Below are 27,755 nucleotides of genomic sequence, written 5' to 3'. Positions count from 1 at the left end.
CAGCTACAAAGTCGTTGCAAACACTAGACATCAAAGCCGCAATAAATAAATAAATAAATAAATAAATATATTGGACAAATAGATTGAGCTAGCCCCAAAGTAAGTTCGAGACTTGTGTTATGGGATACTAACTCAACTATACTATATTTTATAACAAATACACATATAGATAAACATCCAAGACCCGGGCCAATCAGAAAAAGATCATTTTCCATCTTGACCCGACCGGGGATCGAACCCGGGACCTCTCGGTTCAGTGGCAAGCACTTTACCACTGCGCCACCGAGGTCGTCAATAAGTATGTAATCATTTATTTCATAATAGTTCATTATAAATAATTCTTATTATATAATTAATTAATTAATATTATATATTAATAATTAAATTTCTATGAAGAATTCATTACAGTCCATACACTTTAATATGTGACCGTCCAAATCAAAAGGGACTTTATGGCGACTGGCACTTAGGTATTTATTGCCGTTGTTCGAATACAAAACAACGGCAGCAATGGCGTAAGTGTCGTGCGCCATAAGGTCCCTTTTGATTTGGACGGCCACATATGTATATCAAAATTACATAATGACATACGGTAACAATACCTTTACATACCTTCCTCATACCTATTCAGATTCTTAACAACTAAGCATAGAAAAGAAAACAGTTGTTATTATCTAGCTCAATGACCTCGCTACAAAATAAAACTACGATTTACTACAATGACTACATACCGTAACACATGTGCTACGACGGTATAGTCTTGCGTATCGTCTAATTGAACAGAATTAATCAATGAATGATCTCTAGTGCTTATAGAAAAATCCTCTTATTGTATTGTTTGATCACTGAAATCAGTCTTATTTGAATTTTGTTACAAAGTCACTGCATTGTATAAAACTAAAGACTCTTCCCGCTGTCTGTTTCTATCCTTCCCTATGTATGCTTAGATCTTTAACTAGTATTTTAGTAATAGAGTGATTCAAGACTCAAGATGAAGGTATAGATGTACAATATATTATGGTATTACCCGAGCCGAGACGGGCAGCCAATAAACAATAATGTAATCGTGTTTTCATTGTTTCAGCCCCCGTTGCCGAGCAGCAACCCCCCGAACAGCAACCCTCCCCCACAGAAGAGCTACTCGGCGCAAGCTGCCGGCTACCACACCTTCCCCCACCACCACGTCCACCATCCACATTCATACAATTTGCAGTGAGTACGCCATATATTTTTGCTTAATATACTGGATTACTGGTATCTAAAGCATAACCTTCCAAAGGCGCATAAGGTACATAGAGACTAACATCTTTTGTTCTAAGACTTTTGTTAAACGTGATAATAAAAAAAAACATTTTTTTAGTTTTAATGTCGTTGCTATAAAACGTTAACTCTGTGTTCGATTCCGCTACATAACGCTACTGTACTGTCTCTTGTTGCTTGGCTATTACATAGAGTTAACATGTGTAGAATCGCAAATTATTATTTTTTTTTTATGTGAAAAAAAAACTATGAATCATGAAAAGTCGTAGAATAAAAGTTGTTTTGATGTACCGTACGTCTTTAGGGGATTTTGCGTTTGATACCAGTAACCCTGTATAGTCTATCTATAAGCATAAAAATTTAAGCCATGATGTAATATAGTTTACTGTATTATGGAATAATTATTATTAAGCATAACATTCTTACATAACTATTTGGAGTGTAAGTAACCTAACCTAAAAGTTAATTATGCCACGTTGTTTACCCGTAATCCAAAAATCTATTGTACCTTTACTGCCTTATTCCTATTATGTCACAATCGGTGTGCCAAAGAACAATATGACATAATAAATTATGCGATAAAAAGGTACTCTCCTAGTAATAGCTAAATTCGTATAAATTAATAAATTTCGACAATATTTTTCAGCGAAGCAAATAACATTAACATTACACATATCTTTAACACATATTTGTACCATGCTATAAATAAATGAAAATGAATTTATTTGCTGCAATAAATATAACATTTACAAAAAAAAAAAAAGGTTTACAAAAATTGCAGAAATTTTACAAATAAATCATATAAAGTATGACTTCCTCACTAGGCAAGCCTGTATCGAGGAAGTCAATTTCAACAAAAAAAAATTGTTTTAAAAATACAGGGTTTCCGAGCCAGATAGTACCTTCTTATTAGATAAACTTAAATTTAAAAACTAATGGTAATAAGTGTGTCAGGTAGGGAATATTTAGACTCAACTTTCAATTAATAAAATTTCTTCTGTTTCGTCGTAGCTTAGCGTAGACAACCAATCTTACTATTTTCTGGGCTTAATGTATAATTTTTTTCTTAATGTCACAGAATTTAACCAAATTAAACTCTTGTATTCAGGGCAAAGATTAAGCTTATTTAGTAAAATATATATTTACAACTACGTAGTATATAAAAATACATATTATATCAAGTAGGCAAACTGGCATGCGGCCCACCTGATGGTAAGTGGTTACCACAGCCTATCAACGCCCACAACACCAGTATTATGAAGAATTCGTAAAGTTTTAGGCTATTAGTCTTCATTTTGAGTGTGTTAATTGCAACTATAGATGGTCGTCTGGAAGACAAGACCCTACGTGGGATAAGTCCGTCGTTTTATGCCCTCTAGTTGTGTATGTATGTTCTTTTAACGTGTATTCTATATACAGTCAACAGCACATCGACTTATCCAAACTCATTGCAAATTTGTCGCTATTACTACGCCATTGAAGTTCATGCGGGGTAACTTGATGTGCCGTTGACTGTACAAAGATATACAAATATATGAAATTTGTTTCCCCCTCCAGCCCGGCGAGTGCAGGCGCGGGCTCGTCTCCCGCGAACAAGCTCAACGGGCCACATGTCAGGCATCCACCCCCGCCACACCACCACGTAAGTACTATTTTGTGTACTTTGTTTTTATATATATATTTTTACATGCTTTTATTTAACTTGCAATGTAAAGTCGCGTTTTTTTGTTAGTCCTAACATGTAAACAATTTTCGCAGTGTTTAGTTAGTATTTATTTTATTCAAAATTAATGTAAGACATTTATCAACCTCGAGAATTGCTTTTTTTTTAATTATTTTTTATTTATATTGCCGTAAAAAAAATTAAATACAAGGTAACATTGTTTACATATAAAGACTGATACAGCCTGTCAAGAAAGAAAACTGATTTTATATGAATCATTGCAACACCAAACAAGATTGACAAAGATTGGTTGATAAACACCAATGTTGCCAGCCGACATGAGAAAGAGCCCTCATTTTCATCACTTTGACAGACTGTAAGATAAAACGAAGTTCATATTCTTACTAGCCTATTGCCTGTGACTCCACCCGCAGCAAAAAAAAGTAGCCTATGACACAATCCAACTATGTACACACTAAAAATCACTTCAACGTGTATGACGTGAAAGACGGACAAACAAACACACTTTCGCGTATATAATATTAGCATGGATAAAACGATGAAAATATAGGTATATTGAAACCATTCCATATTAAAATGTGTATTTTGATTGTAGTGAAAATAAAGAATTTATTATTTTGATTTTGTTTACAGAACCCGCCGCCGCCGCCGGTGGTGGAGGCCCACCGCCACCACGCGCCGCCGGAGCCCCGGCGGCAGGACGAAGTGCAGGTATGTTACATTATAATCATACCACTTGCTGTCTGTAGCTGTGTAAAATATTATATGTTAAGTACATAGGATTTTTTTCTATGACCTTGAGTCATTTCGCTATATTTATACCAAACTAGCTGCGTAGGAATTTCGGGATAAAATGTGCCCTATGTGTTTATTCCAGGTTATTATCTACCCGTGTACCAAATTTCATAACAATTGGTCCAGTAGATAATGCGTGAAGAGGTATTAGTTGGGATTGACATATGTAATTTGGAAATATGTTTTTTCGTAATCGGTTAATCCGTAAAAGCGTGATAGTCACTTTCTCTTGTACAATAGTATATATTAGCTTATGTCACTCTACAAACTATACGCACACAAAACATAAAATTAATTAATTGCTCCGTTTCGATTTCCTGCAAAAGGAACCGGTCTGGAAAGTATGGGAAAATTAAGATTTTTTTATATAATGCATTTGTTATTTATTTATTTTATTTAATGCAAGATCTAAGTGATTATACAAAAACTGATATATTTTTAATTATATCCCATACTATCCATCGAACGATTTCCATTCCATATTCCGGTCCCAGTATAGTAGTAGAAGCGGGCCTACCCGGCTTCGCCCGAATAAAACCATAGTAAATTAAACACACAAACCTTCCTCAGGAATGACACTATATATAAAAAAAAACCCGCATCAAAATCCGTTGCATAGTTTTAAACATCTAGGCATACATATATAATAATAATAAATCAATAAATTTTTATTCGAATCGAGTAATTTCAAAAATTAATCTAATTAAATTTAATCGAATTCGAATAAAGAAAAAGTATATTAAATAATGGTGCCTGAGCTAATATCATAAATGAACCCGTGTTTCAATCGAATAAAAAAACAATAAAAATAGTATACACATTTACAGTGAATACATAGGGACAGACAGAGGGTAGCGACTTTGTTTTATAATATGTAGTGACAATAGCGTCTGTTGCAGGAGCTGCGTCGTTTCGGTCAGGAGTTCAAGCTGGTGACCGCCGCGCCTCAGCCGCAGTCGCCGCCCAACGCACACGCTCCGGTATTTATACTGATACTATAAATACTTTTAAACTTTCGCGTTACGTAATTATATACTAAACAACAAGGTATAAAACGCGCAAATATTTTTATTTTTTTCCATTATAATTTATTTTTTTATTCTGCCACTGTCTCTCTCTTATTTTTGTATAATCCTTGTTCGTAAACATATTGTTGCATTAGGGCTAAAAAAAGGCTTTTTTTTTTTTCTACATTTTTGACAAGGCTTCAGTGCACTATGTGTGACTATGTCAGCCTTATGGGGGATCTGTAATATAAACTTATCTAGCTTTCATAATAAAAGACAAGATATAAAAAAAGACTTTAAAATTTTGAATATTTAACTCTATCAAATTCAAATTCAAATCATTTATTCAGAAATTAGACCTTCACAGGCACTTTTTCTCGTCAATATTTATAGTTATTTCTCACAAGCTACAAACTACTGGCATTTCGGAACGACCACTGCTGAGAAGAAATGCCGAAAGAAACTCATTTGAACAGTGTTGGTCCCTATCATGCCAGATCGGCTTACCATTATTGTTTCTTACAATGTTTTTTTTTTTTTTCTTTCTAATAATATATAAAATATATCTGTTCGATGTGTTACGTAAATAGTGCATGTTTATTTCTAAGGCATGTTTTTTCATGTATGTGTTTTGTGAATAAACATTTTATTAAAGCTTTATTTAATATGTGTGCCGTTTAGTTTTCTCATTAGTTTCTGTTTGTACCGTTTTATGTTTTGTTGTGTGCAATAAAATTATTTCAAACGAACAAATCTTATTAGTGTCCGACCGAGTATACATCGGTTTCGACAATAAAATATAGTTTTGGCCAACAATAGACTATTATATATCCATCATGTAACAAATAATATAAAATGCGCTTTTATGACGAATTCGAAAAAATTAAACAGGAAATGTCGACATCTTACATTAAAATGGAAGTGCTGATTATGTATTTCCAATTTTTAAAAAACATTTATTTTTAATGTGTTGTTCAAATGTCAGAAACGCCCTTCGCCATATTGGATTCATTAGAAACCTTTGTCACTTTGGTGACCGGGACTGCGAACTTAACATGTTTATAGATTCGGTTGGAAACGAAACCTTATTGTTATTGTCACAAGGTCCAACCGGCGCCGTCGGCGAGTCCCCCAGAAGTGTCGGCCAACGCGGGGTCGGAGCCCCACAAGCGGGAGCCCAGGCCTCCCAAACAGAACACGCCGCCCCACCACATGCCCCCACCGCCACATCATCACAAGGTATATACAAAAAAAAAAAGATTAAAATATATATGCGTATGTATGTAGGTACAGTCGGCATTTCTTCTCAGCAGTGGTCGTTCCGAAATGCTAGTAGTTTGTAGTTTTGGTAAACATCATTTAATTTAGTATATGACGTGAAAAAGTGCCTGTGAAGGCCTAATTTCTGAATAAATGATTTGATTTTGATTTTTCTCTCAAGAAAGTGAAGATAATTAATGACGCCGTCTCCTGTTGGTTGGCAATATTGGGTGTTTATCGACCAATCTTGACCATTGTATTTGGCGTTGCAATGAAAAAAAAAAAATGTAGTTCGTTAAAAATATGTTTTATTAACTTTCTTGATAGGCTGTGCCTACAATATCATGTTTTTCACTTTACAAAAATATAATTTTTGTCTATCGGGATAGATAGAATTAGATTTTTGTATGAAAAAATTGTTTTTATTACAAAAATATAATTTTTGAAACAAGCTGTTATTGTCATCAGAGAGATTTTGTTCAAAATCATATCAGTATTGTAAACAGTAGAAAAAATTTGCTTTTCTCGTGATTAAAAGTCCCATTCGTTTTTACACAACGCAAAACAAATATCATCCGATGTTAAATAAATAAAGCTATTATATGTTCACATTCTAAAGTAATCTTTGATACATGTAAATTTTTACATATTATAAAACAAAGTGCATTGCCACGTCTGTGTGTCTGTTCGCGATAAACTTAATTACTGCACGTATTGTCATGCGGCTTTCACCAATAGATAGTGTTTTTCCTGAGCAAGGTCAAGGTGTATAATTTATTATGTTTTTACTCGAGCGAAGGCGAGACGGGCGGCTAGTATTAAATAGGTAAATAAAGCGATTACATGTTCACAGTCAAAAGTCAAAATTAATATTCGAATACACGTCAGTTATTTACAAATGTATATCCCCCGCAGCCCCCGACGGGCCCGAGCTCGGGCTCCCCCCCCGCGGCCGCGGCCACCCCGCAGCCTCCGCAGCCCCCGCAGCCGCCGCCGAGCGCGGGCTCAGCACCGGCGTCGTCGTCCAGCTCTCCCTCCGCGTCGCCGCCCGCCGCCGTCTCCCCCGGCGTCTCCGCGACGCTCAAGAAGTCCACGCTCAACCCCAACGCCAAGGAGTTCAACCCGGCGGCGAAGCCCTTCACGCCCAGGAGCCCTAGCACGCCGAACCCTAGCAGGTCAGTCGACGTCGTCATATCATATATGTACTAGCTCCCGTGGGAATTTCGGGATAAAAAAGCAACCTATGTGATATTCCTGGACTGGACAGTGTAAAAAATAAAACTTTATTTATTTAAACTTTATAACACTAAAGTAATGTAAAAATTTATAAAAAGTACCCTATGTGCCTATTCCTGGACAGCGTTATATTTGTTTGTAATAACTTTATTGTACGAAAAATAAATGCTTAAAATTGATACAAGATAAAATACGTAAAATATACAACGTCAGACTTATCCTATATAAGGATCTCTTAATGATTCGCTATGATTTGAAACCGGTCAGCTTGCTTGATATCGACTCTCTTTTATAATGTTGTTGCCTGTTCTCTGCCAAGGCTTTATGTCCCTTAGTCCCCACGTACGACATCCACGGAAGGCTGTGGAGTTTAATATAAATAATTTTAATTGCGATGGAGATGGCGAAAGATATACTAATCAAGTGCATTTTCAGCCGACTAAAACAAAATCCTAATGTCGGCCGAAATAACGACCCTATTGTTACAACATAAGATTTTATATTGATTACCAATAGCGGAAGCGTGCTGCGATTGGTCTAAATATATGATTGGCTGAAATATCTTCTCAAAATTTAATTCTAACATATACAATCAACAGCACATCAACCTACACAAATTCATTGCAAACTCGCCGTTATTAACGCGCCATAAAAGTTCATTCGGGGTAACCTTGATGTGCAGTTGACTGAACCATCGTTGTAATTATATAGTAAATTGCCATCGTGCACATTGACGGCAATAACTGAAAATCAGTGTTTTTGTACTAATGTGCAGAAAGTTCACTGAGTTGTGGCCTTTTTGCCTTGCCACACTAATTCTTTTAGCATTATGCTTGTATGTACGTGTAATATCAATATTGTTTTAATGCTCTATATGTTATTGTTTTTAGTGTCTGTGGCAACACAAACACACTTTTTCAATGTCTATGACTCTGCTGTGCCCTCGCAGGGCGTCACTTGTGCTTATATATTTATATAACAACTACGAACTTGTGGCTTGCAATAAATCTGAATCTAGCTATAAACAGCACGGGTTCAGAGAAGGGCGATCAGTTGATACCAATCTATTCGTCACCATTAATTATATATCAAAAGGCTTGGATAATGGTAATGAGGTATATTTTGATTATAAAAAAGCTTTCGATAGGATTGACAACGACATTTTTCTATGCAAACTAAAATTAATAGGATTTTCACCAAAATTGGTAAATTTATTTTCGGACTATCTTCGAGATCGCCAACAATATATTAAATATGGTTGTTATAGTTCAGAACCTTACCACACGCGTTCTGGAGGTAGTCAAGGATCTATATTAGGACCACTACTATTTTTAATAATGACTAATGACTTAGCAAAAGTAGTCCAAAATGCAAAATGTGTTCTATATGCTGACGATCTCAAGCTGGCCCTGGAAGTTAATAACCCAACAGACTATCAGTTATTGCAACAGGATATTAATGCTGTTCAAAAATGGAGCACAAAGAATAAGATGTTGTTTAATTTGAACAAATGTTTGGTAATGACATTTAGCGGGAAAATTTTGAAATCATACCATGACTACACGTTAAACGGCGAAAAAATTAATCGAGTCACATCTTCTAAAGATCTTGGTGTAATATTTGATACGAAATTAACTTTTCTCGACCATATTCTCTCTCTTGTCAAAGATAGTTTCAAACGTCTTGGATTTGTATTGCGGAACTCGGGAGATTTTCACAATCCGCACGCAATTAAACTTTTATTCTTCGCATTGGTCCGTAGTAAACTAGAGTCAAGTAGTTGTATATGGAATCCTCATGAGGCTTCATATACGCTTATGATAGAAAGAGTTCAGAAAACATTCTTAAGGTACTTTTATAAACGCATTTACGGATACTATCCCTACCTATATTCAACTCTGTTTCTACTTGGTGTATTAGGTCTTAATTCTCTAAGAGCTCGTAGGGATCATCATCAATTAGTAATGTGTTTGAAAGTACTCCGAGGTAATATCGATGCCACTGAACTTCATAATGAGTTATGTCAGTTGTATGTACCTAATAGAAGCCTTTTACAACGCAAATGTCAACCACGAAAACTGTTCGCAACACCTCATACACGTACTGTATCCCGCATGCCAGCGGATCTCAACGCATTCCTGAACCAGCAACCTGAGTGTGATGTGTTCGTGGATGGATGGTAAACGCTTGTGTCAGGAATTGTTTGCAGTTTTGCGAGATTGACGAATGTGAGTCAACGTGTTTAGGATGATAATATTGTGTAAGAAATTTTTGTAAGTGCCTATTTTTTCTTACTAAATACTTTAAAAGGATACATGTTGTATTTAGCTAAATAAATAAATAAACTGTATTATCCGCAGACCACACACCCCCGGCACGCCCGTCAGCGGAGTGGTGGGCATGGGCGTGGGCGGCGTGGGCGTGGGGCTGGGCGGCGTCGGCGTCATGGGCACCGGCGTCAGCTACGTGCCCGCGCCGCATCCGCCTCCGCCGCATATGGTGACTACAAGATTGTTTTGATAATAGCCTTAATAGGCTACTTTCGTACCAGTCAAATTAGATACTTTTTCTAATGTCTAAAACATAATATGGTTGAATTTCACGAGCGTTTTGATCTCCGCCGCGGGCTCTCATTAGTGTTTATTAAATTGTGCCATACGAAAGAAACTCACAGATGTAAACTCACAGGGTAGATGACACAAGGTCATGAAATTTTAAAATATATGTATAACTCTTAATTAGATTAAGGTCATTGTGATAATTCATAGACTTTAACAATGCTGCTGGATCATTACACAAATATTCAAAGTACCAAGATACAAAAGACAAGATGTAAAACTTTAGGTTCGTCAATACTTTTTGTAAAAATAATATAACATTAAAAAAAAAATATGAAAAAAATAAAGTTTAAAAAGTACAATATTCTGAACAGATGGCCGCAGTACCAACATACATGGTTCCCGCTCAACAGCCGCCGTCATACTTACAGCATCCTGCGGTGAGTATCATTGATATTGCTTCCTCAATTATACCAATATCTGTAAAATAAGTTACGTATTTAGAAAATCTCGAATTTTACTGAAAATCATAATGTCATTGTAGAATTTTTATTTTATCAAGACTCAAGACTATCTACAGATGCTAGATCACGTCTTTATCAGGGCTAGACAGAATTGAAAAGAATATACAGTTTATAGCCCTTTCCCTTGATCGACTCTTACAATTTGCGCGGGAAGAGCAACAGCGGGAACACTATTGACTCCCAGACCAGCATGAACAAGGACATAGACTTGTAAACAAGGGATGATTTGGAATTCTTGAGATTTATTAACAAAATTCGATCTCACCATACGACACGAGTATGCGGCGGATTTTCCACAAAAATGCGCCTGGCGTGTCACGCCAGTAGATATTGCAATACGCCAGGCGTGTCGTAATACGCTAGGTATAAATTAGAATAAGTCTTATTGCATACACAGGCGTGTTTTGACATAATGAGTGCCTTAATAGTTAGGATGTGGGTACAGATGGAGATGGGTTGCGAGTGTCGGCAGTACGCGCCGCCGGTATTCCTGCTCGACAAGAGAGATAGACCTGAAGCGGTGAGGCACGGGGGGTGGAGGGGAGGGGGCACTATGTATAATGTACGTTAAATTCATGCAGGTCAAATTAAAGACTACATGTCTGATCGGGTCACAGGAACAAATTTAACTGAAGGCGAAAGTCTGATTTGCATTTCACTTCTCACTATTCGAAGTTGACGCAGCGAACCAATTAAATTGCGGTGTGGTTGTTGTTGCGTCACAGTGGCGCTTTGTGATTGGTTTGCTGCGTCTCACTGCGAACCGTCTCGATGGCGAGATGTAAATAGAAAAATCGCACTACGCACACTGGTCCGTTGTGAGCGTCGCTACTATTGAATAAAATTATTGTCTTAAAGTGAAAGGCTAGCTTAAAATATGCTCTTCCCAATCAACAGCGCTTTCAACATCAATATTAGACTCTAAAACAGTATTTAATCCATAATTTATCAAATCAATCAATCAATCAATCAATCAATCAATCAATCAATCAATCAATCAATCAATAACTTATATGGGATAGATCTTACTATACAAAGTGCCCCCTTCGTAAAGCCCCGCACTAGTCGCAACTTGCAGTGTGTGAGTGCTGTGCCGATGTATTAACACTAACAACGCCATGTGGTTTTGCACGCACTGAATCGTAATTCACTAGGAAATATTTGGATTCTATGACACTTATGAAGTGTCGCACATTGCCTCACACTACATAATTTATTTGCCTTAAGGCCGATTTACACCTAAACGTGCGAATGCTCATTCTATGCTCGCTTGGTGTGAACAAGCCTTTAGCACGTAATAGTTAAAAGTTGACGACTTATACGCCTGAAAGAAAGAAAAAGTTTTTAACGGACAAATCACACAGATTAAGTTAGAAGATTGAGACTTGTGTTATAGCATACTAACTCAACCATTGAAAGGGTTTTAAGTCAAGTACATATAATTATGCTTCCCTAGATAAAGGACTGCATTAAAAAGTATTGTACTTTTTATATTGGACACAGTTGCCACAATCTACTTAACTGAACACGGTGGCCACTAAAATCAGTTTAGTAAATTGTGACTACATATTGTACAATTACAAAACTATATTACTTTTTAATTAAGTCCTTTATATAGCATAGCATAATTTGTCCAAGCTAGATTTTTAAAATTTGCTTTTATTTAAAAGAAATTGATTATATGATGGTGACGATAGTGTCCGCTCGGTGCACTACTAAGAATACATTTTTCATAAGCCATAAGTGGAACTGATGAGCAAAGGCTTCTCCTCCACTTCCCCATTTGTACGTTTCAAAATAAACATTATACACAAAATAAAAAATTTTTAGTGTATAAAATAAATTACTTATGAGTATATTCCCACTCGATCTAAGACCAAAGGTCAACTCAGTTCACGAGATAAGCTCTAATAGAACGAGCGTGGCTGGGCACAAGGGACAAGCGTGATCAACAAACTTATCACATTTTATTGATATTACGAAGCAAAAACAAAGAGAATTCGTTTTATTGCCGTTTCTCAAGCGAAACCTGCGCTCGGGCAGCCACAATGGCTTCATGCCATTGAGTTAACCCATTTTTGGGAAGATATGATTTAATATATTTTTTTCTTGGGAACGATAAAACGTATCAAGTTAAAATATATATCAAACTAGCTATTGCTCTTATTATTATCAATATCTCGTGTTTTAAGCAACGCATCGTGACGAAACCTATACCAGATTTTAAGGTATATCATAGGCTATAAAACTGTAAAAACAGGAATCAATTCCATCCAGTAGTTTTTGTGCTGATGCGTGAACAAACATACAGACAGAGAGAAAGACAGACAATATTTTAAAAATAATATTTTGGTTTCTATTAGTCCCATAAAGACCCCCATAATTACTGTTATTTAATATTTCCTACGTACAGACATAGCCCATTAACATTATATATATATATATATATATATATATATATATATATATATATATATATATATATATATATTGAATAGATAGTAGCGTCTAAAGTCCCCTTCGGTTGTGATAAAATAAAACATGAAAGTCAACACAATATGGCGAATATTATAACGATTTAACAGAATAATGAAATTTGGATTACATCTCAGTTACACTCATTACATACAGTTTACCATGTTGCTTCCTCAGCCAGACCCTACTTTTTCATTTTCCACTATCAGACCATTGGCACATTTGTATTAAATCTATACTATTATTATAAAGATGTAAGAGTTTGTATGTTTGAGGCGGGCAATCTCCGAAACTACCGAACCGATTTCAAAAAATATTTCACCATTAGAAAGGTACATGATCCGAGATTGCTATAGGCTATATTTTATCTCGGAATTGAATGAATTTGAATTTGAAAATTCCCACGGGAGCGAAGCCCCGGGCAACATCTAGTAACATATAAAAAGGAAAATAAAGTTTACTGTTATCAATACATATACTGTTATTGAGTTTTTTATTTCACCTAATTGATGTACTAACTAATTTTGCTGTGATTTTTTATACTAATATCTGTTGTTTGACAATGTCTTTTGATTTAATATGCCATTAACAATTGAAGTTTAATGAGTGGTTACTGGTTATGGATTGGAGATATGATACACTGCAAGATTTCTTTTTGTTTTAGCGATAGCTGAATATTACCTCCACAAAAAAATAACCACTCTCTTTATTGATCTTTTAGAAAATTGCTATATGTATATCCACATACATAAAAAAAAAAACTTTATTTAACTGAGTATAGCATTCTAGGACCTCTCGCTCTCAGAATATTCTGAACGTGGATCCCTCTCCGTCTAATTGTGTCGGTTGCATTTTCGACTGTAACACCCCGAACCACGGGCTCCGCTTAATAAAATACCAGCCGAATCTTACAAGTTTCACAGGATGATATTGAATTGCCCTATACTACCGGCGGGAACCCCAAACGCCGCGTTTGGATTCTGAACCTGGATGACATAAATACAATACGTATGCCTACTTTACGTATATGTAAGACATTATATAATGATAAGTTCAGATAAAGAAAATGTGTAAATTATGACGGTCGATGTAAATGGTGATGAGAACATACAAAACCTAACTTTTCACTTAAAAGTGTCCTTAATATTCAAGGTTAATGCCTACTTATTTCGACTAAACTGTGCACCAGCCCGTGTGTAGTTTTTATAGAGTTTGCTGATAATTTTCATTGGAATTTACCAAATGTCCCACATAATATTTAAGTTTGTGTGTAAGGTGGTAGGTAATCTTCGAAACTTTTCAACCGATTCCCATAATTCTTTCACCAATAGGAGACTACATTATTCCTGAGTGACAGTACTTTTTATCCCAATATTCCCACCAGAGGGGAGTCCCGCGACTTAGCTAGTGATTAAAAATAATGAAACATGTCTCATATATTACCAATATTTTAATGTTTTCCAATTTTTAACTCAATGTTTAACTTTGCCTTTGAAGCCGATTACTTCGGCAAAAAATTTACCTTTGGTCTGTTACACTACGTTACTGTTGCTTTGGGGCCAAGTGCTACACTTAAAAACCAATATCAAATTGATGTCGCTAATCCACCTGTCTAATAATGAAGGTAATTACTTTATGGATTAAAAACAAAACACATGCCTTCAGTATTTATCACATTTATCATTGAAACATTTTTCTTTGTTTCTGATTCCGATTTAACGCTTAAACTAAGATAACAAACGTATACACGTACAAAAATATCACAATTGTAATAAATAACTTAATAAATTAGTTTTACAAGGCATTTTAATTTACTTGTGCGAATTAGGTCGCTCACGAGCATGTCAACTTCGTTATATAATTTGACGTCAATATTTCTATAAAAAATAAACTCGAGAGACGAATCAAATGGCTTCTTCTGGTCGTAATTTAACCAGTTTCTCGGACATAGACCACAGTATTTTTGCTAATCCTTCGTCCCTGGCCTTAGAGGACATATTCCCCTCTTCGCAATCGGCAAAGTACCTTCCAGTCACAACATCGCACTCGTCCGACACCGCCAAATAGATTGACGTTTGGGCTCCCTCCTCCGGACTCTTGAAGAAAGTATACAACACCAAACTCCTCAATTTTTCAAGTATCGTCGCTTTATATAACGAAGTATTCACTTGACCTGGATGTAGACTGTTCACAACAACTCCAGTGCCTTCCAGCCTTCTCGCCAGCTCATTGCTAAACAACACATTACACAATTTACTATTGCAATAAGTCTGAAAATAATTGTAAGCATTCTCCTCATTGATTCTCTCGATAGTTCCTAATTTGTGTAACATAGATGAGACTATGACAACACGACTCGGCGCTGATTTCTTCAGAACAGGCACCAGGAGTAACGTCAACAAAAACGGTCCGAAATGATTCACTTGCATGTCTCTGACTATCCCGTCGGCCGTCTTCTTCCTACCCAAACCGCCCGCTCCAGCGTTGTTTATCAAAACGTCCAACTTCGCTTCCGTGCTCTTAAACTCTTCGACAAATTTCCTGATCGAGTCAAAGGAGCTGAGATCCAAATGTATATATTTGACACTTTTATTTCCAGTTCTTTTTGTGATAGACGCCGCAGCAGCTTCACCCCTGTCGTCGTTTCGACAGGCAACAATTACTTTGGCTCCCCGTCTAGCCAGCTCTAGAGCTGTTGCATATCCTATTCCATTGTTCGCACCAGTCACTATAACTACTTTTCCGGCCATCACAGTGTCCGCGTAACACCTTCCATTTGACAATTTATTTAACACTTTTATCAGTAACAAAGTCGCTAATATCCATAGGAACCACATTGTAATAGTAAAACACGTGTCAACAAGAACGAAACTCGCTGTATTATGACATGTACGAATGGTAACTAAGATTTGTTCGCTATGCGATAGGCTCTGCTTTGCGCGCTGTTTATCAATTTATTTTTTATTGACGTGGCGTACAGCCAAGTTATTTTATTTGTATGTAAACACCGGGTTATAGTAATAGGAAAGAAGGTAAATAAATGTTTGTTTTGTTTCATGAAATTTGACTATAGTATTTGAACAAAAACTTTAACTGTCCTGAAATGGTTCATGGATATTTTTCAGATATTTTAACCATGAACGTCCACTGTGGTGGACGAGATAAGCGCAAGGTTTTTTTTATACAAAAAGAATGGTATTGTTTTATTTATGAATATTATAATTTATTAAATGGATTTGTTATACATGTCACACATGCTTTTTAACTTATTTTTGAAAATAATAATAATCCCGCTCGATTCCAGATTTTTTTCATCTCATTATTATTTTCAAAAATTATAATTTATTGTTATATTCAATTTAAAATGTATAAATCATAATTTTTAACAATATTTGATGCAGCAAGTAACACATCTTTCTCCCATACAGTAAAGCTATAGACAAAAGCCACATTTTATATCATATCATATATTACGTAAACTTTTAATTAAACTCGTGAATAACCAAAATTACAATACAATATTCAACAGCCATCTGCACAAACATACATACTGGTCGTTTCGTCATATCATTATCTGTCCCGATAAGACAGGTCAAAGATTCATGTTTATCAGTAAACGACCTCTAGTTAGTATAGGAATTACATTAGAAAAATTATTTATTGGCTAATGCACACAATGATACACCTGGGTCTACTCGTGAAATACATAAAACGTATAACGTTTTGTTTGAAATAGCAATGTCCAAGCTTGAAATTATACTTCTTTCTCTCTCTAATCTGCTCATCTGTGTGAGAGAGAGAGAGAGGTATAACTTTCTAAGTACATTTTCAGACCTCTTGTCTTTGCCCGGCAAATTTGCTTTTTCCACAAATCTCTGTCGAGGGTAGCCTGTTGCCACCAGCGCAGGATACCTATTAATATCATTCCGCGGTCTCCTCTGCGCCTACGCCCTTCTGGCACCCGTACGGTAGCCAAATCCAGTTAGGCCTATCTCTTTGATCGCATGCGGCAAGCGTGTCCAGCTCAATCCCATTTTAGCTTCAAAAAATTTCGGCTTAACATGTTTCGATATGGTTTATCGGCGTCGTCCATCGATAACAACCAGAACAGATTGTATATAATGGTTTATGATGATAAAAATGACTTGCACATTAGTATAAGGTATGCGTAAAATCCCTTGGAGGTTTTTACAAACGAATCTTTTAAACTTCGGTAACCTTACCTTACCATCATGGTAAGGTAAGGTATACAATTTATACTAGTGGTCGCGACTTATTAAGTTCTGACGCTTAATGGAGTACTGCGCCGACCGGCATATTCCACAGGTTTAGTATCTTACACCTATTCCTGTGTATTTCCTGTCTCCATCAATCTTATGTTGCGACATCGCAGGTGACGTCACAAACAAATTCGATATCGAACGTTGAGAGTTTTCGGGAACGAGATGCAGCGAACCAATCACTATATAGTATTCTGACGCCACGATAACCACACGGCAATGTGATTGGTTAGCTGCGTCTCACTTCCAAAACTTTCGACGGTTGATATCGAATGTCAAAATCGCACTACAGCCTCTAATAGAAGATTGGCATTGTTTGTTACCGAATTGAGTACTAGCTTTAGATTTATATATTGTAAAATATAACCATTACTAGTGGCCCATCTCGGCGTCGCTCGGGTACAATCATAGAGGTGTATAGATTATTATCTATACACCTAAACCTTACTCCGGAATTACACTATCTATTGGTGAAAACTGCATGGGAATCCGTGCAATAGCTTTCGAGTTTATCGCGAGCAGACAGACAGACGCGGTAGAGGATTTTAATTTATAATATTTAAGGATACCTATGACAGCAGGATGAAATGTATCGGACAATCGAAATGTGAGCGACAGAGACAGATGTATTATTTTCATACTATTCGTCATCTGTCATAGAGACCAAGCTATGTTTAACAAAGTTATAGTTGTTAATATGTACATGTTATGTATTACTGCAGTTGGCGTACGGGGCCATGGGCGGCGGCGCGGGGGTCGCGGGAGGGGCGGGGCAACATGGCCCATTGCAGGCTCAACAGCAGAGGAACTTTAGGAAAAGTGAGTTTATTTTTATGTTCTACTAGCTTTTGCCCGCGGATTCGCCCGCATGAGTTATTCTGCGAAAGCGGAACACAAACTTTCACCCCCCCCCCCCCATTATAAACAATTGTGGCTTGATTTTTTTTTAATGTTACCCTATGTTAAACGGGAGCATATGTTGCATACTAAATTTCATCAAAATCGGTCCAACGGTTTGGCCGTGAAAGCGGAACAGACAGACTTTCGCATTTATAATATTAGTATGGATTTATTATTATCGATATTGCCTTTTTGATTTTTGATTGATTTGACTGGTGTCAAAGTTTATAACCGTATTAAAGTTGAGGGTTTTATTATACAGGAATGCGCGGAATAGATAAGAGTATGCTATTGCCCAGTTCACCTATTTACGCTTGTGCTACAGAGTTGAAATTTTCCACGTCGCTTCACGGACTTATCCCACGAAGGGATCTCTTCCAGGGCATACAAAATTAAATGTAACTAATATGTAGTGAATATGACTTTCAATAACTTGTTATTGCGTGTACATTCTTGAATTTTTGAAATATAATTTTGTATGCCCAGTGAATATTATATGTATACTTTTTAACAAACATGTCCACCTGTTTTGTTAACTCTGTATACATAAAATAAATTAATTTTATTAGATTTGAAGAAGCAATACACACAATACAAACAAAAAAAACTTTTTTGAAAAAAAAATCTTTATAACAGTCGATGAACCTTTCTCGTCCTTCTCATCCCAACAGTGGGCGTGGGATCAGGCGTCGGCGTGGCCGCGGCGACGGGCCAACCGCTGCTGGCGCCGGCCCCCATGCAGCCGTTCGTGCCGTACCCGCACCCCCACCCGCCGCACCCAGCACAACAACACATACAGTACCAGCATATGGTGAGTGGTTTACTGCTGGCCTACCGTCAATTGTTAGCAGCTGTTCATTTAAGAATTATGAATCGTATTTAAAATTAACTCGATGGTACGAATTTGCGATGCAGATCAGTTTGGGTCTTGAACTGGATCTTATTAAGAGATGATAGAACCCTCTTCATTTTCTGATTATCGGCCCGTCCCCGCTAGGTAAAACTATAGTAAACTAGCTGCGCCCGGGACCTCGCTCCCGTGGGAATTTCGAAATAAAATATAGCCTATAGCAATCTTGAATAATGTACCTTTGTAGCGGTGAAAGAATTTTTGAAATCCGCTCGGTAGTTTCGTAGATTACCCGCTTCAAACATACAAACTCACAAACGCTCACCTCTTTGTAATAACAGTATAGTATAGATGTAATTTCAAAGAATTTAATTAAGAGCTAAATGTAAAAAAAAAAATTGTAACATGCAACATCCGAACAGGTGCGGATGTACGGCGGCGGAGTCCCGGGCGTGGGCGGGGTGCCGGGCGGCGTGGGCGCGGGCTCCGGCGAGGTGGGGTCGGTGGGGTACGCGGCGCCGCCCGCGCCCTCGCCCGCCGCCGCCTCGCCCGCGCTCTACCCGCCGCCCTCCCCCGCCCACACGCCTCATCCCCACCAGCATCCGCACTCGCACCCGCATCCGCATCACCATTATCAACAGCCTGCGCCGTTTCAGGTAACGTAACGTAACTATTTTAACTTTAACTTCAATGCATTAAATGTGTAAAGAATTAGGTTTTTACAAGCTTTTATTTAACTTGCAATATATGTAAGTATGCATGTTCGGGTGGAATCTTGTAACTCAATTTTGAAGCAGATATCTTCAACCGATTGAGCTGAAATTGTCTACACAATAATTTGGATAACAATGCATCATTATGATAAGTATGACCTGATAATGCTCCTATGAACAGCTTCCGACGAGGGAACTCCTCAAAGGACTTGATTTTTTGGCTCGTATGGAATGGAATATCTGACTAAAATAAAAGCTTGGTTAAAAATTAATAAAAATCTTCTTTACAGTTACACTATCATATTTAATGTATTGATTAAAATAGGTTTACATGTTTTTACACTGCGCTGGCCGCCTAGAATCTAAAAAGGAATAAGTGAAAATGTGCGTTCCAGATTCAAATATTTTTCTTTGTTGACAATTGATTTCTATGTTAGGATGAATTGAGAGCTATGTAATGTTATTTTTATATTTAAAATAATAATAAGTCTCGCTCACAAATACCAACGTCGCTGTTTTATTTTACACAATCACAAGCAATCCATGAGGAGTAATATTTACTGCATGAGCTCACAGAGGATTTATTCAAGTATTAGTGTTGTACACTTTTTATTCATAAATCTTTAAGCTAGGGTATGTTTTGTCTCTTTCTATCAATTTCAAATATTATAAAGCACAAGTCCATTACGAGAATATAAAAAGATTACGGGCTATTGCACAATAAATTGCTGTAGTACGTATGTAAACATGTTTGAAGGTTATGCTATTGTTTGTTTGCAATAGAATGTGTCTCGTCTGTACATTAGCTAAATATGTTAAGGTATCAAGCCACATCTAGAAATAATAAATAACATTTCTAGTGTCTTTATATCATGGTGTTGTATCAAGTGTGATAGTGACAAAATCAACTTTGGAAGTATACATTATTTGTTTATGAATGCCGGGAAAGTATTTTGTGACATACGCACATGTACGATAGGAAAAATGATAATAAACATAGTCCCAGGTTGAAACAGCCAGGGACGCAACAAAGCAATTCCAGCTCCATTGTTCCTCCCTTGCGTCGACGTATAATTTCGAATAACGAAATTTTGAATAACTTAATTTCGAACTAAATTTTGAATAACTTAATTTCGAACTAAATTTTGAAAAACTAAATTTCGAATAGCTTAATTTCGAATAACTAAATTTCGAATAACTAAAATTTGAATAACTAAATTTTGATAACTAAATTTCGAACTAAATTTTGAATAAATTAATTTCGAATAATAACTAAATTTTGAAAAACTAAATTTCGAATAACTAAGTTTTGAATAACTTAATTTCGAATAACTAAAATTTGAATAACTAAATTTTGAATAACTTAATTTCGAATAATTAAATTTTCCCTACAGGTACTATGCCCACTGATGGCGGCGCCTGGCTCCGCCGGCGCTCACCACCACCTGCACCACCACGCGGTGTACCACAACCACCCCAACACCGCCTCGCCGCCGCAGCACCACCACATCCAGGTACCACCTGCCTCACAATGTTCATGTGTAGACCTAGAATAATCCTGGAATCCGTACGAAGTGAATAAATAAATAAATATATTAGGACAAATCACACAGATTGAGCCAGCTCCAAAGTGACTTGTGTTATGGGATACTAACTCAACGGTACTATGTTTTATCACAAATACATATATAGATAAATATCCAAGACCTGGGCCAATCAGAAAAAAATAATTTTCCATCATGACCGAGCTTCGTAGCACAGCTTCAAATGTCACTATGAACACATGAAGATGTTACAAAAAGTGCAGCCAACAGTTAATTAAATGTATCAAAGATATATATATTATTTCGGACTAACCGAATATGTACTCAAGTACATATTTGATTAGTACTGCTTGTATTTAAAAAACTATATTCATATGTTATGTTACAATTTAAGCATTCAATTACGAAGTGATCACTTGGATTTGTATCCACCTCTGATACAAGGCAAATCCCATCGGTCAATAAAAACTTTCAGGATGCTATTGGGGGCGAGTTAATCAATGCGAAACAAAGTTAAAATGCAAAAGTTTGTTTGTTACCACTTCACGCATTATCTACTGGATCGATTGTTATGAAATTTGGTACACGTGTAGAAAATAACCTGGAATAACACAAAGGGTACTTTTTATCGATTTTTTTATTTTTGACGACCTCGGTGGCGCAGTGGTAAAGTTCTTGCCACTGAACCGAGAGGTTCCGGGTTCGATCCCCGGTCGGGTCATGATGGAAAATGATCTTTTTCTGATTGGCCCGGGTCTTGGATAAACATCCACGTACGTATATAGATAAACTATCTATATACGTATTTGTTATAAAATATAGTATCGTTGAGTTAGTATCCCGTAACACAAGTCTCGAACTTACTTTGGGGCTAGTTCAATCTGTGTGATTTGTCCTAATATATTTATTTATTATTTATGTATTATCCCCAAATTCCCACGAGAGCGAAGCCCCGGGGCGTAGCTAGTAATAATAAAATAATAACTGTTCATTCATATATCATCACTCCTCTCCTCCATGATCCTACATGGTTTCATGCAGTTAATGTGGCAATTGAGATGGTTTGGGCGGAGAACGTCAGAAATGCAAAATGTCAATTCAACGATTTATCAGATACCCATAATGCCAGGTGTGTTGCATACTGACAGATTGGCGATTGAATAATAAAATTGACAATCAGTATTGTAAACAAGAATAAAATGATTGTATCGCGTGTTGTATCGTATGAACAATATTGCAGCAAGTGCTGCTGCCCGGACAGGCGTCGGGCGGGACGCCGCCGGGCGCGCACGGGCCGCACCCGTAGCGGCCGCGCGGGCCCGCCGCCGCCGCTGCCGCCGCCGCCGCCGCCGCCCTCTCTCACCGGTGCACTCGTATGTATATAACGTGAATTTTGTTTCGATTGGACTCTATAACCTCTGTTCGTAACGGATTAAACATGATTTTTGTTTCGATTGGAATTTGTGTACGTTGCCTGGACTATAACTTCTGTTGAGTGATGTTTATGTGTCGTATAACTTGAGTTTTGTTTCGATTGCAATAGGTATACGTTGCCTGGACTATAACTTAACTGAAGAGATTGTAATGTATTGTTATGTAACTTTGTTTTGTTTCCGATTGGACTGTAACCATTTAAATTTAAAATAACTTTTGTATCGTAAGATGTCCACAGCTTGAACTTTTGTAATCTGTGTCAAAAATACTGAAATGTTAACTAATAATTTGTGTTAAATATCTGATGTCAAATGTACAGTGAACAGCAAATCACAGTGGAAATCGCCACTGTTACCTTTGAATAATCCATACAGGTATCATCACGTTGACTGTACATAACCTAATGTAAAATATCTTATTACTGCTCAAAGGAAAACTAGTAATTTATTTGAACTTTGAATCCGCAGTCACTTGTTATTTGATTACAAGTTATAGTCCAAGGTAAAATCACACTTAAGGTTAACATTATTGATACTGTTTCAATTCCATAATCCTATCGATGTATGTGAAATATTTACATATAGTATATAAAATAACGGTGAAATGGCTGTCAAAAGAATTGTCTTTTGACAATTGTGTCTTTAAATATATTGAAAAACTGTGTCAATATCTAAAAGTTGTACATTTAATAATTGTATAGAGATAGGTTATATAGTATTTATTGGTAATAATGTCCTGACGGATCGTAAATCGAGTATTTTGCACATAAAAGGTATATAAAAGTGTCGTTTCGATATGCCTACAGCAAATGCTCGATGTTAACGATACTTGTTACGCGCTTGTATTCACAGAAAATACACAGTACTACTTGAAAGTACGTTTTCTGTGTATGTAAGTGTTATAAATTTATTTTGTACCGATAAGGCATTATTAATCAGATTGTTACAATTTTAAGTTACTTAACTTTCTTTGAGATGTCAATCTTAATTTATCCTAGAAAAGTTTAATTAGTTCCGATGTAGTTTTATTCTCGCGTAGGAAAACCATTTACATATTTTGGCTATAAGAATTAGAAAATATTGGCTACATTTTCTGTAGCTATACAATTTAGTTATACTGGCAGTCGATAATTCGAAATTAAAAAGCTACAAATTTAAACGAAAAGTAATAAAAATTGCCTTCTGCTAATGGCAATACCGAACCAGCAATAATTCTATGTAGATTTTTTGATTCGAAAATTCTTAATTCGAATTTTGTATTCACTTTTTCTCGGCAACGGTTACAGTTTCATTGAGACATGTTTTCAGCGTGAAGTTGGAATTAAAAAAAAATAGGGGCATAGATTACGGGTTGCTTAGTGAGGCGGGGCGGAATTTATATGTGGAAATGCGATGTTTCGTATATAAGACCCGGCGAGCGGCGCCGGGTGCTTCGTGTATAGTTAGATAAATTTCTTTCTTATTTTACGTTGACGACATTTGGCGCAGACATTTCTTATTTCAACCGACTTCCAAATATCATTTCGACTTATGTATTTAGGCTGGCCCTACTTATATTTACATTAACAAAATTGACGAAATAAATATCCAAATAGTATTTTAAAATCTGTTAACGAGAATAACCTGTAATTTAAAAAAAAAAACAACCACACCTGTCAACTGTTCTATATCTTGTCTATGCCAACTGCCGTCGGTTGTTTTGGGCAAGCACGGCTCGCGGCTTGCCTTGTATTTATTTAGATGCCTACCTAGTGTTACGAAAAACCCTTCAAGTGTATTCTATTAAATGCACTGAATAAGTGAGTTAATATACCGTGTAGAGTTTAGTGTTATATTTTTAGAACTTATAATTGGAATTGCATAAAGCGCGATTGGTGTGAAACATGACGTTGCGAATAGTAAAATGCCAAAGGTAAACGTAGTTGAACAATTTTTCTATTAATGATCGGTTTGTATGTTAGAGATTAATTTTCAAGTCTTAGTGATTTCATGTTTGTCTCCTAATATTTATATAGAAAAAAAATAATTTCAGCAGACGTTGCATTGAAGTTTCAACTCGTTTTTTTTTAAGAGTAATTACTCTACGCGGTATACTCATTCATGATACGGATCGTCGGAACGGTTCGTAGTATTTTTATTTTGTAGTGATCGAATGTGTGCGCACTTGGGAATCGTGTGTACGATTGTATAATATGTAGATTTATCTCTGTGCGAGTGATGATTTCCTTTTTTACTGCCATACGTGCGAGTATGTGTTGTGAGGATTTTGCGCTAAAACTGTACGGATATCTGTTTCGATGGCATATTTCGAACCAATCTTAAATTCTAAGTAACGTGTTAGGAGTAAGATTTAATGAGTTATTAAAAATAAGAAGTAACTTCTTATCGATAAGTTCGATTCATAGAATATCGATAACTTCGATTCGAATCTGGGACTTTACTATCGCGGTCGTCTTAACCACTCAACCGCATTGTAATGATTATATAGTTCATTATGACCCTTAATTTAAAACTAGACTTTAGGATTAGTTCGAAATAAAAGCATTCGGTGTAAGTCAGTTGGTTCGTTCGTATATCCAAAATTGTCTTGCGTATCTGTGCAGTTCTAGCGATGTATGTAGTTGTGACAATAAAAATCGATAGAATTAGCCGGTAGATATAAAAAAAAACCCCGACAATTCATGCTACATAACTCAAAACGCGCACTATACTGAAAGGTTCGCGCGCGACAAAGAAAATGGCTCAGTAAAAACATATATTTCAGTGTACATAAATATGTCAGGAATGTATAGAAACGCCTGACACATTGTCTGTCGGTGTCATTGAGCTGTCAGTGTGACAGGATCGGTATCAGGTACAAATAACACAGATGCAGGTTAGTGTAGCCACATGAGATAGAACCATAGATAAGTTTACTCTCTACTGAAAGTTTTCCCAGTTTAGACCTAAAAGGGTGGACGCAAACTCTACTACTACCAATGGATGAATTTGCGCCAGGCTTTTTTGGAAAGAAACTTGAAAAATACTAAACATAAATCATCTCTATATGAACTATTTAATACTCCCGTCGCGGCCTTTGTAAAAGGCAAATGATGAGAGGAAAATGATGTTGTTCTGTCTCGTTTCTCCTCATGCATTTTTCATACGCGTTTTACTTGTACGAGCGCAATGTAATATATGGCGATGTCCATAGTTTCCTCGTGTCTATCTATGCTGGCACAGAATTTCTTCTTAAAAGCTGTAGCAGTTAACAACACCCCTCCTACTCTGCAAAATTATGTACATTGAAATATGAGGTTTACGGCGTCATCTGTAGATATACTTTACAATGATACCGCGTTCACGTCATAGACAACCGCATGGTTGTTGACACATTTAGCAGGTAGTATCTATAGTTTGAGCGCGCGATGACCTGCGATTAGTATTATGTTAAAACGGTATAGTATACAAAGCAAAGAAATATGCAACGAATTCTTTTTTTTTGTCGGGGTTCGAGATGATGATGCGATGGATAGCTAACACAATTAAATTTTGCGCCACAGTAGTCTTCGCATGCAGCTAACTTCACAACGATGTTTTTGAAAAGAAAGTTTTAAATATGAACTCTTTAAGTAGCGCTCTGCAAAGTCGTATATCAAAAATATACAGTGATTTGCTAAATACTATGTAAATAAACGGTTGTTTGTGTAGTCTACATTGTTTTTTTTTTAATTAGCTGATCTATCAATGCACATGTCACGAGAAAATACAAAAAATTCTTCAAAATCTCACAAAATCGATAACAATATTTTTTATTAACATTACAAAGAATATATATTGAACATGCATGCGAAGACAACTTTCACTAAACACAATTACATAGATAATAAATGCTCAACGGAGATTTTATTAAATTAAAAAATGTAATTAACAAAGTGTGGGATCAAGGGGGGCTTAGTCCATGACCTCCGCGCGGTGCCCCCTGGGTCGCGCCAATTGTGGACAAGTGTCATTCGCATTTCGTTCAAAAATGTCAAAAATTGTCTATGGTGCCTCGCGTCTTGGCGGCAAATGGCAGACTTGAGAATCTTAATTTTTTGGACAAGTAGAGTGATACAGTGGAAAATATACCGATCGTTTTGGAGGGATTCTTTTATCCCATTGCTGGGCAAGAGATTATATGACTAAATTTATATTTTTCGTAAATTGTTGCAATTTTGAAGCCGATAAACCTTTTAAAATTTCCGTACTGCACAGAATAATAAGACAATAGCAACATAATTACCAATGACAAATTTTCACAACTAAAACTAATTTTGAATTTTAAACGATGAATGTTAAAATTAATATTTAGATAATACAATGAATATGCCACTTAAATTTTAATAATAGAAGACTTGGGCGTTCCGAAAAATTATCTTTTATATTTCCTTTCAAAGTTTCACAGAGAGTAGAATTATATATTTTTTTTTATTTAAAAAGTCTGTCATTACGCCAGTGCGCGACCGTGATGGCAGCTAGTGACGTCACTGCCACGCGTTCAACCAATAAGGGTCCACAACCCTATTTTACATTCAGGAGCTATCTATTTTATGCCTATACTGTTATGAGTCTCAATTTGTCGCCACGTGTCGTACAATAATTGTGAGCATAAATCTTTTGGATGTCATATACTAGAAAATCAATATTAAACTTTACCAAGCGAGTTCGACAACACATCTTCTTTCGAGTTGTATTCAATTTATCAATTTCAATATGTATAGCGACAGATTCTGACTACGATAACTTGATAATTTAAATGAAAGGGACTGAAAATTAGTTCGTACTCTTCAACTTCTTTAACCAAACTTATGGTGCGAGAGCGAGAGGTTATGAGTGAAATAAGACCATCTATACTCGCGTTTGTCGATTTCGCAGCCGTAGGTCTGAGGCTAAATTGAAATTTCGAAAAATCGTTCCGTTTTACTTTAAGGACATCTGAAATTTTCTATCCCTTTCATTTTATCGAGTTAAAGTTGAGTACTCGTTTTCCGCTGAGAAATAAAGTAGCTGAGATTTAGTTTAATTTTTTATTGAATTTTATAATTAATGTAACATTTACTTCCGATTATTTGATAGTAATTTTGAGACGTTCAAACCCTCGTGCTATCTCTGTCTAGACAGTGACAGCGCGAGAGTTAATGTTTGTTAAAATTACTGTTGGTTATTTGGAGTTGATTTATTTTTGTTATGAACAGATAAGTATCATGAGTTTAAA

At 36.3% G+C, this 27,755-nt stretch overlaps 2 protein-coding genes across 4 annotated transcripts in view; one reads left to right on the top strand and one right to left on the bottom strand.

Annotated features, from left to right (window-relative positions):
- Positions 1-24,231, top strand: part of LOC128678959 (ataxin-2-like protein) — a 42,607-nt gene extending 18,376 nt beyond the window's left edge. For 2 of the 3 annotated variants that reach the window (XM_053760850.1, XM_053760852.2), the window contains exons 8-21: positions 1,085-1,212; positions 2,818-2,902; positions 3,578-3,655; positions 4,639-4,719; positions 5,851-5,985; positions 6,922-7,181; positions 9,603-9,741; positions 10,175-10,240; positions 10,770-10,844; positions 17,802-17,898; positions 18,651-18,790; positions 19,252-19,485; positions 20,937-21,056; positions 22,327-24,231. In XM_053760850.1, the coding sequence (XP_053616825.1) occupies positions 1,085-1,212; positions 2,818-2,902; positions 3,578-3,655; positions 4,639-4,719; positions 5,851-5,985; positions 6,922-7,181; positions 9,603-9,741; positions 10,175-10,240; positions 10,770-10,844; positions 17,802-17,898; positions 18,651-18,790; positions 19,252-19,485; positions 20,937-21,056; positions 22,327-22,392 (1,704 nt within the window). In that variant the 3' untranslated portion in view covers positions 22,393-24,231. The remainder of the gene's footprint in view (positions 1-1,084; positions 1,213-2,817; positions 2,903-3,577; positions 3,656-4,638; positions 4,720-5,850; positions 5,986-6,921; positions 7,182-9,602; positions 9,742-10,174; positions 10,241-10,769; positions 10,845-17,801; positions 17,899-18,650; positions 18,791-19,251; positions 19,486-20,936; positions 21,057-22,326) is intronic. The other variant, XM_053760851.1, reaches the window with a different exon arrangement.
- Positions 14,460-15,728, bottom strand: LOC128678960 (retinol dehydrogenase 14-like). Its single transcript, XM_053760853.2, has one exon. The coding sequence runs from the start codon at positions 15,634-15,636 to the stop codon at positions 14,704-14,706; it is 933 nt and encodes a 310-aa protein (XP_053616828.1). The 5' UTR covers positions 15,637-15,728; the 3' UTR covers positions 14,460-14,703.
- Positions 24,232-27,755: the final 3,524 nt, after the last annotated feature.

The sequence above is a fragment of the Plodia interpunctella genome, chromosome 21 (assembly GCF_027563975.2).
Source record: "Plodia interpunctella isolate USDA-ARS_2022_Savannah chromosome 21, ilPloInte3.2, whole genome shotgun sequence".
NCBI classification, from domain to species: Eukaryota; Metazoa; Arthropoda; class Insecta; order Lepidoptera; family Pyralidae; genus Plodia; species Plodia interpunctella.
Note: the sequence above shows the minus strand (reverse complement) of the source record. Positions and strands in the feature narration are given on the sequence as shown.

Coding starts and splice junctions, on each gene's coding strand:
- LOC128678960 (XM_053760853.2), bottom strand. CDS start 15,636: ATGTGGTTCCTATGGATATTAGCGACTTTGTTACTGATAAAAGTGTTA.